Source organism: Falco cherrug, chromosome 9 (genome assembly GCF_023634085.1).
Source record: "Falco cherrug isolate bFalChe1 chromosome 9, bFalChe1.pri, whole genome shotgun sequence".
NCBI lineage: Eukaryota > Metazoa > Chordata > Aves > Falconiformes > Falconidae > Falco > Falco cherrug.
The window spans coordinates 33592802-33609327 of NC_073705.1; the positions used below are offsets into that span (position 1 = coordinate 33592802).

The 16526-nt window shown below is 37.6% G+C and overlaps 2 protein-coding genes across 9 annotated transcripts in view; one reads left to right on the top strand and one right to left on the bottom strand.

Annotated features, from left to right (window-relative positions):
* Nucleotides 1-16526, bottom strand: part of MAPK8 (mitogen-activated protein kinase 8) — a 162546-nt gene that overhangs the window by 115481 nt on the left and 30539 nt on the right. The window lies entirely within an intron of this gene.
* The window catches only part of FRMPD2 (FERM and PDZ domain containing 2), a 77495-nt gene that overhangs the window by 58417 nt on the left and 2552 nt on the right, over nucleotides 1-16526 (top strand). For all 8 annotated transcript variants that reach the window (XM_027815324.2, XM_027815326.2, XM_027815327.2 and 5 more), the window contains 10 exons: nucleotides 1247-1408; nucleotides 2281-2452; nucleotides 4311-4387; nucleotides 6477-6562; nucleotides 8344-8459; nucleotides 10889-11037; nucleotides 12720-12810; nucleotides 13909-14243; nucleotides 15668-15883; nucleotides 16153-16215. In XM_027815324.2, coding sequence (XP_027671125.2) covers nucleotides 1247-1408; nucleotides 2281-2452; nucleotides 4311-4387; nucleotides 6477-6562; nucleotides 8344-8459; nucleotides 10889-11037; nucleotides 12720-12810; nucleotides 13909-14243; nucleotides 15668-15883; nucleotides 16153-16215 — 1467 coding nt within the window. The remainder of the gene's footprint in view (nucleotides 1-1246; nucleotides 1409-2280; nucleotides 2453-4310; nucleotides 4388-6476; nucleotides 6563-8343; nucleotides 8460-10888; nucleotides 11038-12719; nucleotides 12811-13908; nucleotides 14244-15667; nucleotides 15884-16152; nucleotides 16216-16526) is intronic.

Genomic DNA, 16526 nt, shown 5'->3' on the forward strand with positions numbered 1-16526 from the left:
AAGCATTACTTATACACTCTAGCTCCTCTATTAGGTCTTCATAGACTCTTAATAGTTTACAAGATTAATCCTTAGCTTAGAAAGAAAGTATCACAGGAAAAAGATACAGAATATCACAGCATGGGATTCTGTGGAAAATAAGTGTAATTGTGAAGCATTTCCCACAACATCGTTGAAACCTGAGATTAACATGTTTCTTTTCAAAATTCTCTGATGGGGCATTTAAAAAATGGGTAAAATTACTCCAAACCTTTGGAGCATTATGCAGCATTGACATAAACAGTAAGGGTTTGAATTTGGAAAGAGTAATGCCATTTTTGAAATTATGAATTCCTAAAATACAAAGGTGTGTTCTTTGAAAAAAGAAGTAATTTCCATGCTGAACATACAATGCTTCAGAATTCTTACAAGTGCAAACATCACTTCTGTTTGTGCAAACGTGAAAAATAATGCTACTTGGAATTGAAATTACCCATGTTGGGAATGATATTTCATGGGAATAGATTTACTGGGCTTCTCTTGCTTGTGATTTGCAAAAGAGGGCTGTCTCTTGTTAAAATTAGACCTCCAGCTTGGCAGAAAAATTGGAACAATTTTCTCACTTTTGGTTAAGTCATCACTGTTACTGCTTCTTCTGCATCGTTTAATCCATGATGGCTTATCTGTTCAACTTGCTAAAATAATTTCTGATTATGATATTTGCAACATTGGAACTAGTCATGCTGCAAGTTATAAACATTTCGAGGTTGCTGCTACTTCTGACATAATACTTGACCCTAAAAAAGCAGCCGTTTTGAAAACTGAACAAAGGGCTAAAGCCAAATAGATGGGTCTGTAGGGGTTGCAAGGTTAGGGTTTTCATTATAGAACAATAAAAGATTGGAGTGTGTACAGCATTACTGTCATGCTGGAGGTGAGTGACTTGTCAGTGAAGGTGATATATTTGATATATTATAAAAGGATTACAAAAGTACGCGTTTCCTTGCTCTTAAGAGGTTATTTTCCCCTCCAGCAATTATTAAAAAAGATTATGGAAATATGTACAACTTTCATTCCAATGCATAGATGCAGCTGCTACGTTAATCACTGGAAGCTCTATACACCTCTTCAAGAGAAGGATCTATCCCATAATCTACATCAGTCAGTGAGGACTGTGAAGCATAATGGGATTCTTTGGTATTAAAAATGCAAACAACATACAGTCCTGAATAAACTCCACTTTAGACTGCATCCTTGTCTATTGCAGGACTTCATTATTAAGATCGAGCTGGAAAAAGCAGAAAATGGAAGCTTAGGATTCGCACTGGTAGGTGGAAGAAATGGTAGGGCTATCCTAATAAAAGCCATCAGTCCAGACAGCATTGCAGATCTAGATGGGAGGCTTCAAGTTGGTGACATCCTTCTCAAGGTAATGCTTGTTCTTTATTGTTTTGGCCCACATTTTCTCTAGTTATACTACAATGACCATTCTGTTCAGTATAAATGTTGTGCAGATTGGAAATCTGAGACTGCTTGGCATATAAACACGTAGACGATGGTGTCCCTTGGCTCCTGGGGGTCAGAAGGCTGTTCTGGGACACCCACCCCTTGCCTAGACTTTTGCTTCCTGTAGGACTGGGCCTCTCTGCAGCTGGAGGTGGCTGTTGGGCACTCTAGCAGAGAAACAGACCCAGAATACCCGGGCAAGCGGCAAAGTGCAACTAATCCATAGTGTAACTGTGCCCAGTGGGGATTACACGTGAAAAAAATCAGAGAAATGAATTAACTGACCAGGCATGCATATAACAGCTAACCAGGAGAATACTGACAAGAACCTATCATCAGTGCCAGTTATGTATTATCAAGACAAGTAAAAAGCACTAGAATTAGAACTTTTGAATCTTTATTTAAAATCTTACTATCTTAACCAACTTCTAATATAAATATTTTTTTTCTTTTTTACCACAAATTATTTTTTCTTCCCTGTCCAAGAGTTTCAATACTTTTGTTTGCTTTTCTATTTTTCATCTATTTCCATATCTCCTCCATCTTCCATCTGAACAGTAGGGGAAACAATGCCCTCTTAGTGTCTCAGAAGAGATGCAGGCTATACTTTTGTGATGTACTGCTGGCCATCACGGTATAAAGTAGTAGAGAGGAGAGGTTCATGAAGCAAGTTACTAAAATGCGAGGGGATGAGGACACACAAACCACAAATAAGATTGCTCACTACTGGGTTATGTGATTTAAAAAAGCTTTCCATTACAGGAATCTGGAAGTACACATCATTGTATTTTCCAGGTGAATGAGACTTTCGTGTCTGGTCTGCCACGCCACACAGTTACAGATTTGCTGCGCAAGGCTCAAGGCACTGTTCAAATCACTGTCTGCCGAAGTATGGCTTTGCATTGGGCTTATTCAGGCAATCAGAGCAACAGTATGCCTTCCTCGCCAAACACAAAAGCAGAGCCTGGTAAGCAGCTACATCCACTCGGTATATGATAAAAGGAAGACTATGTTGTGCCTGAATTCAACTTTCCTATTAGCAAAATAATTCAATGTTACCAACTTCACAGTTAGTCCCACTTCATAGCTGTAGATACAAACACATTCTTCACTGTAACCTGCAGCTCTGGCTAAGCTACTTAAGATAACGGACTACAGAGAAGGAATGCCCAAGTGTGATTTTTAAGTCTACAATTAGTAGAAGCAAAGCTACAAGACCCTTAAAGATGCTTTAACTCAGCTTATGTTTTTAAGTCATGAAGGTTCCTGGTCTGATTTTACCCCATTTTATACAACTCACTGACAGAATCACAACCAATTATTGACTCAGCTGCTAAAATGTTTCCCACAAATTTCACATCCCAGCACTCCTACGTTATCTCTTGAAAACACTGCACCTCCTGTTCTGTCCAGCAGACAGCTCCTCTCCTGTGCTTGTTCATCTTCAAATCCAGAAGCCTTTGCTCCCAGGTTGATTGCTATTAATTTGAGAGTGCACCTACCAGCATGGAGCAGTACTTAGAGAACTGACTAACTAATGGAAGAAACTTGTGCTGCAGGCTCTGCTCTGCCAAATACTCAAGATTTAAATACTAATTAAAGCTGGGAGTGGAAGCAAAGATATACTATTACCACTAGATTATGGGTTTATATTCCTCAACTTTCTATTTCTTTGAACACTGAAATGTTTCTTATAATGTGGAGAAAATTTGGTGGGAAGCATATAGAGTTCCTCCTTAATACCTTTTGGCCTGCTGGTTACAAATTGGAGGCTTTGTTTCAAAACTTCTCAGGCAAGGAGGCACAGCCATTGCTATTTTCTTTCTCCCCAGCTGACTAGGAAGAGATGCAGAGCTGATTGTGACTTTTGGACATATTTTACAGCAAACATTTATGCATCTAGTCAGCTTTACTGATGCAAACTTAGCTGCATAGGTATTTTAGGCAATTCTGCTGTTAGGCAGCAGCTGCCACTAGGGTTCAAGGTTCTCAATTTTTTTCATTATCTATTAGACTGAGCCTACCACTCTTGAACTCCTAGACTGTGTCATAAGCACTGGACGCTCCTTCATTTTCTGGAAGCTACCTCTGTGTTTCAAGAGCAAAACTTTTCCATGAGGACAAGCACCACCCTAGAAGGAGGATGTTCATTGCCCCGTCTCTATTCTAGTTTACTTTTGGAAGTTAACAATGAGGAGAGAAGAAAAAGAAAAAAAGAAAAAAAAAAAGGAAGGACAGGCAGTTATAAAAAGGCTGATTGCAGCTCTTGCTGTATTAAGGGCTGTGGAAATACTCCCATTCACTTCAGTGACACTAGTCTTTTCTCCAGCTCTGCAAATTCAAGGACCTAGCTATGAGGATGTTTATTTACATCTCATATGACACTGGTGAATTACACAGCTGCTGGAAAGTTTTAACTGTTTTCCTGGAGCAGCAAAATCCAATGGTATTACAGAAGCACTGGCATCAAAGTTAATTTGTGGTATTTATCCCTTAGCACTGCAAAGGAATAGGCTGGGTTAGGAAGGGCAGATTTAAATTCTGTTTCAGATTTTTTTATAACTGTTATTGATATAGCTGTCTACTTGAGTGTATCTTCTGGCAACCTGAATTATGCTGGCTTCTTCAGTGGTGATACGTGGCATTTGCGCTGTACTAACCTTCTCAAAGTATCCATGAAAGGGACATTCCATGCCAGGTTCTGGCACTGTATCTCAGTGCCTCTTCCAAGATCAAAGCCATCTGATGTGAGTGGCACAGAAGAAATGGATCTTATTTTGATGCTTTATGGGCATTTTACTTTTATTTTGTTTTCTGGTATTCAGATAGTGCTGAGGGAAGCCTGCGAATTCAGCCTGTTTTCACTTTCAAGGAAGAAGAATCCAACCACATGGGCACCAAGGTAAAACCTGAATCAGGCTTCTAGAAACGATTAGGCAATGTACTTGTATGTATGTTTGCAAAATGGGTTTGCTGCAATGTAGGCAAGAACCACACCTTCTTAATGAAAAGAGATTAATGTGAGGGAAGTGTATCGAAATGACTGGAACGGCTAACATTTGAATGAGTCAGTGGATTCCACTGAGATAATAGCATATGACTAGTATAATATATATGCTAAAAGGGTGGGGGGAAGGAAGGTTGCATAAGCAAGTCTAGTTCTGGTTCTCTGTAATACTTGAACGAACAATTTGTTAATTTTACCATTCTTTCAATATTTTAAAACAATATACTTTAGAAGATTTCTATTCAACTGTCTTATATTAATGTTCATAACTCCAAGGCAACCAAACTTCTTCAAACATGGCTATGTTTTTGAATCTTAGTAAGTCCTACAAGACATTCCATTTTTACAGCATCTATTATTTCTAAGTTTACAACTGTAAAACCTGTAAAACCTCTCCTCAGAAGATGTGAGAAATGTAGTTCTTCATATCCTCCAGAACAAAAACAAAAAACCCCAACCCAAAACGAACGTGCCTCAATCAATATAATCAAACTAGAAAAGAAAAATGGAAGAAATCCTTGACATGGATAATTTAAGACAACTTGGAAAAGGAATTTTTTTGACAAAGTTTTAAAGTACACTCTTGGTGTTGGAACTGAATTGTTACATTGGTGAAATGTACTATCAAAACAAGGTCATGTCTATGATCTGAAAAAGAAGTATACCCAAGAAATAACACCAATGAGAAGCAGGAGATAGTACTAAGGTTACAGGTTCCTTATTAGATCCCTGAGTTAGCAAGGTATTAAGGCACAAATTTAGCTTTAAGCATGCAGTTAAGTCTATTTAGTTCAGCACAGCACATGTCTAACATTAAGCACATGCTAAAATTCTTTTCTGAATTGATTGCATTAACACTCTCTTCATTATTTCCAGCTTGCTTTCAGATGTCTCTTAAGAATAGCAATTATTTATGTTTTACTTTATAGAGTATAGCTGCCATCTACTCCAAAGATGCAGACTTTGAAAATGACAAGCTACTAAAAAAAAGATAGATGCAAAAAAGCAACACTAAAATACCTTTCCTTGGCAAACAGAAAACAAAAATCCATATAGCATTATCCAGTCAATGCAGTCAGTAGGTGCAGAAAATTGGTAACTGAATTCACGGTTAAATAGGTAGCCATGAATTCCCCTATTCTAATGAAGAAATACAAGCACAAAAATAAGAAAATAAGGTATAAGTGGCAGCTACTGTTAAGATTCTGTGGGGCATTCAGTAGTTTATACTGTGTAACATGCCAGAGTGGTTTCTGAGTGCGTCTGGAATATCAAGAGGGAAAGAAGAAGAAACACTACTCTGAATGAAAATGTAAATAATTATCAAGCGTTACAGCTGAAAAGGAGCCACTTCCACATACTAACAGCAGATGTCCTGCATCATTATTTAAATGCAGGACCCAGTTATCATTCTCTAGGATGGAAAACTGGCCACCAATACTATTGCTTCTACTACATATGGAGGGTGATCAAGGATCTGCCTTCTCTGTTAGTTGAGTGCTTCTTCAGTAGAGCAGCTGCCCTCTGCTTCTACCAGCTGGTATCGTGTCTTATATAAAAAAAGGGAATTACCAACAATTCAATCTCAGACACTGGTGCTTTCTGATGCCAAGAGCTAGGAGGTGAAGAGTAGAGTGTGACCTATGATTCCTGTGATTGCATTTTCTTTATGAGAGCAGCGAGGATATAACTAACATGAACCTTTTCAAAGTTTGGTCATGTATGCTAAGTTGTAGAGATGTATTGTTATGAAACTCACAAATACAGCTGATGTGTCTTTTTACTCCTAGTAGATACTGCAGTCCTGAATCAAAGTTATGTACTTTCTTCTGAAAGTGAAAACTATTTTATTTTTCCCTTTCCTTCTTGAGTGAAGGACACGCTTTTTGTCAGATATAAGAAAGAATATTAATGAAAGTAACTATATTCTTGATGTTTCTGTGTACTGATTTTTTCACAACTTTTTCTTACTTTAAACCTGCAGGATCCAGAAAGTACACACAATTCCCCTCTACAAGGTCAGCTGGCTGGACAAGACTATAAGGGTATCATCAGTAACATTTCAGGCAGGTTAGTCTTTCAAATGCAGTGAAACTATTAAAATAAACAGTATGGATAATTTATTCTTATATTTCCAGAGCTGTCCTAATATGGTATGCGAATGCATTCATGTGTCCCAAATTATAGGAACACAGTTCTTTTGGAATGCAGCTCCACCTGCAGTAAGAGTTGCTAAACAGCTTCCACACAACTACTAAGACAAATTAAATGGAAGCTTCTAGGTGTAACAGCTTATGCAGACATGCCTAAGCTAGCTTTAGCCTTTCTGGCTGAGGAGGAGAAAGAACGGGAGACATTGGTGTGGGCAGGGTCCCTGTGGGTTTTACCGAGTGTTCTAAGCAAGTCTTGCAGTCTGGGCAGACCCCTGTGTTACTATGGCTGTAGTGATACAGATGTTGAACTCCAGACATCTGGGAATCAAGAGAACTTGAGGATGTTACTCCAAAGAAAGTGCATAGTACAAAAAGAAAAGAATTATACTTCCAATTTTAAGGCTACAGTAAAATGGGAAATCAATAATGGAGTGTTAATAAGACATGGGAAGTTTTGTCTATTACAATGATGCAGAATATATGAAATATGATTTATTTTCTTTATCACTTACAACCCACATAAATGGAAAAAATGACTAAATATTTACATTTAAAACTTAAGATTTTATAAGAACAGTATTTGGCAAATCAGTTAGGGATGAAAATCTTCCCTAACTTACCTGTTTGTAGAGATAAAGTTTGAAAGAAGCTTTTAGAACATCTGCAGGTGAGAACATCCATATGAATGTAGCCTCAGCGCCAACTGCTATTATCTCATTGCTAATATAACATTATCTTGTGGTATACCAGGTAATCAGATGTGATTATTCTTGAATTTTCTTGCTCTGTGTGCAAGATGTATAAATGCATCTATGGGTAATACAAAGTTATCTTATCATATATGGGGATAACCAGTGTCTTTGCTGGTTGTTTTGCAAATAGGATGGCTCTCTGGCCCCTGTCCTGTAATCTGAAGCTTTTTATTACCAATATTTTCTGGTATTTCTATTTTCTACTTGCAAAAGCTTTGTGTAACTTGAACATGCACAGCCTGCAAAGGTTACTGATATTTGCAAAACTGCTACTTATTACATTGTTCTTGCTCTTAAGGGTATCTTTTACTATTTCTAATTTTATTTATCGTGATCATACATTGGATAGAATAATGCAATAACGTAACATGCTTAAGCCTGCTAACATAGTTAAATTTTAGGTCTGAGGGTATCAGTTAGCCAGTACAGGAACATTTGACCCATTCTGCACATATTAGAGTTGTATTCTGTATCGCAGGTCTATCTTCTACCTAAACAATACTTAAAGTGCTCTAAAATTTTCTAAATACTTCAGGAACAGTAACAAGAAAATCCTATTTAGCTATGATTGCCTAGCAACTAAAATATGTCACACAGGAAAATGAAATGAAAAAATGAAAAATTGTCTATAACTGTGACAAACTTTACTTCCAATCATTTTTTGGGCAGCTTTTTATACAAAGTATGTTATTATATCTTTGAAAAAATAAAATACTACATACAGGTAACAGTGTTTTTCACTAGCTAGACTTGCAACCACTACTCCAGGCAAAGCGCTGCTATTACTCCTTGAACCTGAATTCTTCAGAGTTCACACTAATTCTTGAATAAGTTGCTCAAGAAAGTTAAAAGCAATCAAAAATAGATAAAAAACGAAACCTTTGTACTGTTCAGATTATCAAAGCTTCTGCTTCCATAAGACTATTCAACTAATGCTGTATTACAGGTCACAGAAATACACAGAACATGATGGCTGCAGAAGAGAGAGTCAGCAGTCTGAGTCAGACAGCTACAACGATGAAGATGATGATATGCCTCACAGGATTTCTGCTCTATCCAGAAGTAACCATGCAAAAACGTCTCTTTTTTCTGTAACATTATAGGCCAGCTGCTCCATATACGTACAGTGAGAACACCAATCCCTTGTACACAAGCTAAGTTTTGCTCTTTGTGTCTCAAAGATCAGGGCACAATTTTTACCATTGATAACATATGAAGGCCAACCAACCTTTGCAACACCCACAAGAAGGCGGTCTACATCAGGAGCTCTCCTACCCTTCTGGAGAACTGCTAGAAGGAAGGAACATGAGTGTGAATGTAGTTAACAACCCAGGGAGGGCAGCTCTGCTGCCTATCACCCACTTGCCACTGCTCTGATTACCTCTGTTTTGGAACTCCAGTTTCAAAAGGATGAGCAACTTCTTGTAATTTTTTTTTTTTTTTGGGGGGGGTGTGTGTGTCTTTTGTTTTAGTTTTTGGTTGGGATTTTTTTTATGATCTATATTGTGTCCTTCCCCAAAGGAAAATCTCCGAATACCTTGATCATACTTAATTAGGTGCAAAAACTGAGCAAACAAGAGGAAAAGAAACTTGTTGAATTAATTTGAGCAACATCATGACATTTGTTCAAATCATGCACTATTTTAGTGGTGCAAAGAAAGGACACATTGGCTCACTGGCTGAACAAAAAAAGTGAATGCTGCAATTTGGGTCAGAAGTAAATTTGTGGGAGCTTCCCAGTGCATAATTTAAAAAAATGAAATGTTTAGTTTGTCCCAAAATGAATACAATAAAAGTAGATGGATTATCTTACAAGAGATACAGTAAACAGACTGGATGTACTAGAAGACAATGAGAAAGGAAGGCTTTGAGAATAAATGGAACAAATTCCAGGAACATGCTACAAAGTGTGTTTGTTATCACTGGATGCAATAGGTTTTTCAAGTCATTCTCTTCTCTCCTTTACTGTTCCCATACAAACCCTCAAAAAAGTAAATTAAATGCTTACACAGAAATGTAGAATGGTCACATTCTATCTCAAGACATTGTTCCCAGAATCACCAAATTTCACTTTGTATAATAGTTTCATTAAAACCTCTAGAAATGACGTGCTTAAACACAAACTGAAGCACTCTCACAGCTCAGGGGCTAAACCCCCTCTGATACTACAAGACATTTTACAGAAAGGATTTGCCTAGTTGTTTCTATAGGAAATTAAGCTGCTTCTGCCCCAGACAAGACTTTAGGACGTTGCAGTATCCCATAGATTCTCTGAAACACAGGTCTCCCTGCTGCTTCTTGCCCTGTGGAAGCAATAAATTGCTGATGGCTTTTATCAGAAGTAAACCACAGTTTACTCAAAGTACTGGGTAGCAAACAGAAAATTATAATGAGTCTATCCTCTACTACCTGCTCAAATTTGCATTTTTTATTCTGCTAGATCTGGAAGGAGAGAGGTGTATGGAAAACAGCATGCTCTGTCTGGAGCAAGGGATCCGTCTTCACTGGCACTCCCAACTAGTTAACAGAAGCACCCTCACATCTGTGAGGGGTAAGGAACAGAAAGTGTCTTAGCTCAGCCAAGTTGCAGCCCAGACAAAAGCATAGCAAGCACACCATTTTTCTGAGATTATTTAAGAGTAGCAATGACATCTTACAAGAGGAAAACAGAGACTACAACAAACCTGTGAAACAGATCATCAGGTTTTCTTTGAGACAGCTGGCATGTTATTCTTTGCTAACAGTAGCCTATGACTAAAAGGATGAATTCCATAATTCCTCTGCCTCAAACCACTATTTTTTACCAAACAAGCTACTGTTTCTACTCTACATGGTAACAAAAGTTTTTCAATTGCTCCAGTGAGTAGTGATGTTTCTGGAGATACAAATTTCTATCCATTTTCTCAATTTGCAAAGTTTTGGATCAGAACATACTTCAGGGTGAGCTAATTAGCAAAACTGAATCCTGATTTTGGGGGATCAAAGGTACTACACATCTTGTAGGGGAGCATGAGGTAAGATGAAAAGAGCATAAGAAATTTTCTTACTTCAGGGAGGAAGAATTTGCAGTGATTATTCCTAGCAGTGGGGTGTGGCAATAATAATTTTCAGGGAAGTGTTGGAAACATGAAGATGATTCCCTGTGAAGATGTGGCCGGTCTCCTATACCAATGTAAACTAGCATTAAAGTTCTGCAAGAACAGTTTATTTAGAACAGACTGTATTTAGAAACTGTATGAGGCAATAAGTTGCAATAGTTGGATCTGCTTCCAATTTACATGAAATGCAGTGCTGGTTGTATCCATGGTGCTGACTTACTCTTCTTTCTACCGTGAACATAAGTAAGCCAAAAATATTTTTTCACATTTCACTTCCACAGAATAAGCATCAAAATGTACTTAAGTATTGCAGCTCCCTAGCTTTTAAAGCCATGGATTTGCACTATGAACAATTATAATTAAAAACGTCCTTCTTTTTTTGTTGATACATAGGCAGAACTTTTGCTTCTGGAGATGAACTGACTCAGTTAATTAACTGTAAACCATCACTGACCGGAGTAGGTCCAAGAACTGGCATCACAGGCCTTATTCGAGGTCTTCAGTTGCGGATTGAGAATCAAGAGGTGTTAAAGGAGTTTATGGTAAAGTGTGATTTCTTTTTAAGATCTGAGCATTTAGCAGAGCTAAGAAAGTGACTTTTAGCAGGCTTCGGCATACCGTATGGGAGATCGACCTGTATATCTCTGCTGACTCCACTTTTTCAGAGAAATATTCCAGCCAGAATGGGGCTTCTGCTCTACTGTTTGGGTGATGCTACAGTATTTGGATCTCTCTCTTTCAACGCGGGTCAGGCTTACACTGTTCCCAGTCCAAAGATACTGCCCACATGGAATGAAAAATAAGGAATACACAAGAGTATGAATTCCTAGACTGCTTCTTTCTGTTACTCCCTCAGCTCTAACAAACAGCTGCCCAAGAACTATTCTATAGGCTGCACTAAAGCAAGAAATCCATGCTGCTAGGGATTCACTAGTGTTGAAATACTTAGCTGATGAAAGGAGAATGTTTTGCACAGTGCTCCAGTGCACAGAACTCATTGCCACATGATACTATTAAGGTCAGGAACTTTGTGAAATTAAAAATAAAAAAGTAACGTACCTCCACAGATAATGAAAACACACAATTACATCTGATGGCATATAAATAATGAAAAAGTGTAAAATTAGGAAAGCATATAAAATCTCTTGTTTCGGGATATAAACAGAGTACTCGGTTATCAGCAAATTCCTGAAGAACAGATTACTTCATAATTCATCAGCACGGTACTGGGGTTTCCTTTAAAGGATGTACTCATCACCAGTGAAATAGATTGCTACCACTTTTCCATAGTAATTACAACTTTATCAGTTTCCTTCACTTGTCTTCATATCTGTGACTTTCTGGGTACAAAACCCCACAGGCCCAAGTGTATAGGGGTTGCTGACTTCCCCTGAAGGCTCGAGGGCACGTATTAATTCCCATTCATTCCATTCTATTACTGATGTAGGCATAGCATACTGTGAGCTGAATGATGTGTCTGCACAGACAACATAGAGATCTAATAGGGGATGCACTGGTTACCAAAGCTAATGGACATTTCATCTGAGTAAAAGCTGTAGTAACTGATGAAGGTATTCAAGAACTGTCACGTAGATTTCAGTCCATATACAATGTATAGTGGCATAATGTGAAGGCTGAGCATCATGCAATGCATACCCAAGGTAAAAGAATAAAGAAAAGTGAAGGTAACTCAAAACTGTAAATGAAATTAACTTGCACATTCCTGCTTCTCAGTACACTGCATTCTGTTCCCCTAAATCTGCTATGAAATACTTAATGACCTTATGATAAGCACTTCATTTTATTGATGCTGTTCCCTATATCCGTCACTTTCTCTGTCACTGAAAAGTATTCAGCGACATTCACTACCTGTTAACAGTGCAATAGCTGGTGCTTTAGTCAGTACGTGAGCAATTATGACTGCTGAAATTCGGCTAAGACACTATTCCAAACATCTATTTTACAGCAATATACAACAGGGATTTGTAAATACAGGGACTGAGATTATGGGTTGGAAATCTCATCTGAAAATCTCAGAAACTGTGCAGGCTGAAGAAAATAAAAAGCAATTTTAATTCCTTGTCCATAAGTTATAGAATGATGTACTGGTTTTCTTCTGTAAGTCTATTTGGTGGTCTTGGGTCACATATAGCAGTAAAGTCTGTTCACACTGACTCTGTAAAGAATGTGAACAACACGGATTGACTATATCTCTTTGATCTAGGCTTTAGAACGTGTGAAACCAATAGATGACTGCAGAACTGGCAAAGCACCAGAAAACCAGGATAAAAACAGATATCAAGATATTCTTCCATGTAAGTATGCACACTGATGAGAACCCACATTCAATGAACAGAGACATCACAAAACAGGAAAACAGTTATAACACTGAGGTGCAGGAGGTGCAAATCCTACCACATCCTTAGTCACAGAAAGTTCCACTAATAATGAAATGTATTGAGATTTTTCCAAAAGAGGTAGAGTTCACTTAAAGAAGTCTACATTGCCTAATATGTAATCTTCTGAGGTATCATCTTCCACAAGGCAAGACTTGGTCTCACAGGGGGCCAGCTGTCTTGGTGTTTCCTTCCCTCTTTCTCAGAGATATTGATCTGCATTTCTACAGGTAAGTGTAACTTCAACAATAATAGCAGTTCTTTACATCTATTTAAATGTACAGCTACATCTACTGCTTGTGACACAGTGGAATTCTGAAAATTACAGTGGAAATCATGGAGATATGTAGCTCTTAGAAAGATAAAGATTCTTTCAGAAGTGTTTGAAAGCATAATCTCCAACCAGAGCTTTCAGCTGCTCAACTCTGTTCTGAGTCAGAAACAAGTTTCATCACTGATGAGAAGTCATTTTAGAAGGAAGATGTGAGTCCAAGAGCTGAATGACTGCTGTCAACAAGGATTTCCCAAAAAATAATGTACTGCCTAGTGATTCCCTGAGAGGTACCACAACAGGAGAACACTTTCTGGACCCTTGATGTCTTTCTAAACTGCAGCAGCAGGACAACACATGCAAAATTTGTAGCACAGTTACCTCTCTATATTAGTGATACAGTATACATCCTCAGAAGTTTCCTGTTTTATAACACCAATATCCAGTGACAACGTTCCCATGCCATACATTAAAAGCAGTGTTGGATACACTATTTTGAATCACTGCCAAACAATTCTGTGGTAATTAGAAGGCCTGTCAGAGTGTTACTCAAGTATCTTAAGAGAAATACAGCTGCAATGCAAGCTATCTGTGGGAATTCCTATTAGCAGTGATTGATATTAGCTCTACTAGACAAATGCATTCTAAACTCCATTCTGGAGGCTGAGGTTCCCCATCCTGAGTGCTACAGACGGTAGATACTTTAAGATCTGCAGCTGAAATAGCAACTTTCTGTTTCTGTACAGATGATAAGACACGAGTTCCTCTGGGAGAAAAGAATGGCTACATTAACGCAAGTTACATTAGAATGAAAGTTGGAGAAGAAGAACATTTCTATATTATAACCCAAAGCCCTCTGCCATCCACTATGGCTGATTTCTGGCAAATGGTCTGGGAGAGTGAATCAGATATGATTGCCATGATGACAAAAGAAGTGGAGCTAGGGCAAGTCAAATGTCACCGATACTGGCCTGAACCCTCCCATGACTCTATAGACCTGGCTAATTTCCATCTCAGGCTAGACAATTACCAGATTCTGGAATACTTCATTATTAGAACAATAGAAGTTATCAACAAGCAGGTAAGTTCAGTAGACTTCATACTTTCATATATGATGAAATTGATTAGATATTTTACATGAGTACCTACTAGTATTGCTGTTTCCTTCTGTAACATTTGCTCAGTATTTCTTAGGAATGTAAAAATTGAATAACAGGCATGAAATTAGGGTTAATGTGATACTTATTCTGTGCTCACTGCACAAGCAATGGATCCAACATTAAATACATTTGAACAAGAACGTAAAAAAAATAGTCCTTTAATAATCATAGGGCTGGTGTGTTCAGTGTTTTGCAGAACTGCTTACCGTTCTCACCAAATCAAATCAGTAAGGGCTACCAGAGTGGATTCATATTCTGTAATCATAGCTGGAAGGAGAGAGGGGAAGAAGGTGGTTTGCATCCCAGAGTTTTGAACAAATGATACTTCTTTCATCCATTAAAAGACATGAAACTACAAGTCTAGCACCCATTTTTTTGAAACCTAACAAATACAGAATCCAGGTGTAAGAACATGGAAATCAGGGCAACTATGAGTCCACCAGTCTTGCCTCAGTATTAAGTAAAGCTTTGCAAAAATTTCTGCTGGACATATTAATTAATGGAATAATTAAAAAAATCATACTTTTGCCAGACTGACTTGGTGTCTTTTTCCGTCAAGACAAAAATTTCTCTATATGAAGAAAGCACAATTCACCTTATGTCACTGAGTGTAAAGCATTTGATATGAGTCTTCCCAAAAGTTTATTCAGATAGGAAGATGGGCCAGTACCAAATTACTACAGAAAGCCACTGGTTTATTTCAGCAGAAAACCAGACATGCATTCAAATTCTTCTGATGGTAGATATCCAGGTAGGTTTCTTGCATTCAGCTTAGTGTGCTTTGGCAAGCTGGCAACACGTACTTTTCCTGAACCATTCAATTAATAGTAGTCTTTATTTTATCTACGTAGTGATTATTCTTGTAAGTACTTTTTAGTTGATTTGGTTTGTACGTCAGGATATCTAATAAAAAAATGTTCTTTTATATTTGATAGCCAGAATAATATTCATGAACTTATCAGCATGGCTATCATATCACTACTTTTCTATTGGCATAGTTGTTACAAAAACAATTTAGTAAACAGTACTGAAGTGTTCTAATTTAACAAATGTTTTTGGTTTTCCTTTCTAACCAACAACTGAAATAACTACATCCTTTTGCGGCAACAGAGTAACTTCATTGTCTCATGAAAATTATATGCAGTAAATTTTCTAGGCCTTTGTCTTCTGAGTGCATTTGTGAAAACCTAAAAGAAACCTTAAAAGGGTCAAGTATGAAAAGCTGAAGAATTGTAGGGTATATAAACAATTGGCTAAGAATGAGGATAAAGGAAAACCAGTGGAATTCCTTGAAGTTCAGTCTTAGCACTGATCATTTTTAACATTTCTGGTCTTTCTCTTCCAGACAGAAGAGCAGCGAATTGTAAGTCACTTGCAGTTTATCACCTGGCCAGACCACGATACTCCCAAATTGGCTGAGCAGCTTATAAAATTTATTTGTTACATGAGAAAATCTCACAGTACAGGACCAATTGTTGCTCACTGCAGTACTGGCATTGGAAGAAGTGGAGTTTTGCTGTGTGTTGAAGTTCTGCTCAGCTATATAGAAAAAGATCTAAGTGTAAGTATCAAACAGATCATGGTTAAGTATTACAAACCGGTATGGATGTCAACAACATGTGTGGGCATCTTAGACCAGAGTAATTCCTGGTAGAATTGATCCTAACAAGATGAAATAAACTGAACTTTTGTTGTTTTAAACACCAAGAATAATAACTACAAATACACTACTTGTAAAAGAACTGAGTCACAGCTTCTCCCTCCGAACATGCTTAATTCTTTCTTTATAACTTATATGTCAACAAAATAAAATGTGTTCTTTTCTGGTAGTTCAACATCAAGCAGATAGTGAGAGATTTGAGAGATCAGCGTTTTGGCATGATCCAAACTAAGGTAAGTTCTCAATATTAAATTAGATTATGATTTTTAGAAGCCTTGATTAGTGGTACATATCCACATGCTTTGATAAATCTGGAGCTTAAAGCATAATTAAGTTCTCTCATTTGAGGAAACTAACAGCCTTCCAGGCAAGTGGTATCTAGATTTAAATATGAAAGGTCTGTCCCTCACTAACTAATTTAAATAAATGGAAAGCACCAATATAGTACAGATACCAGCACCCCACCCCACCCCAGCTTTTTTTTCAACCAAAAAGAAAAGCTGGGATCAACAGCAGAACCACTGAGATGCCATAAACAATACCC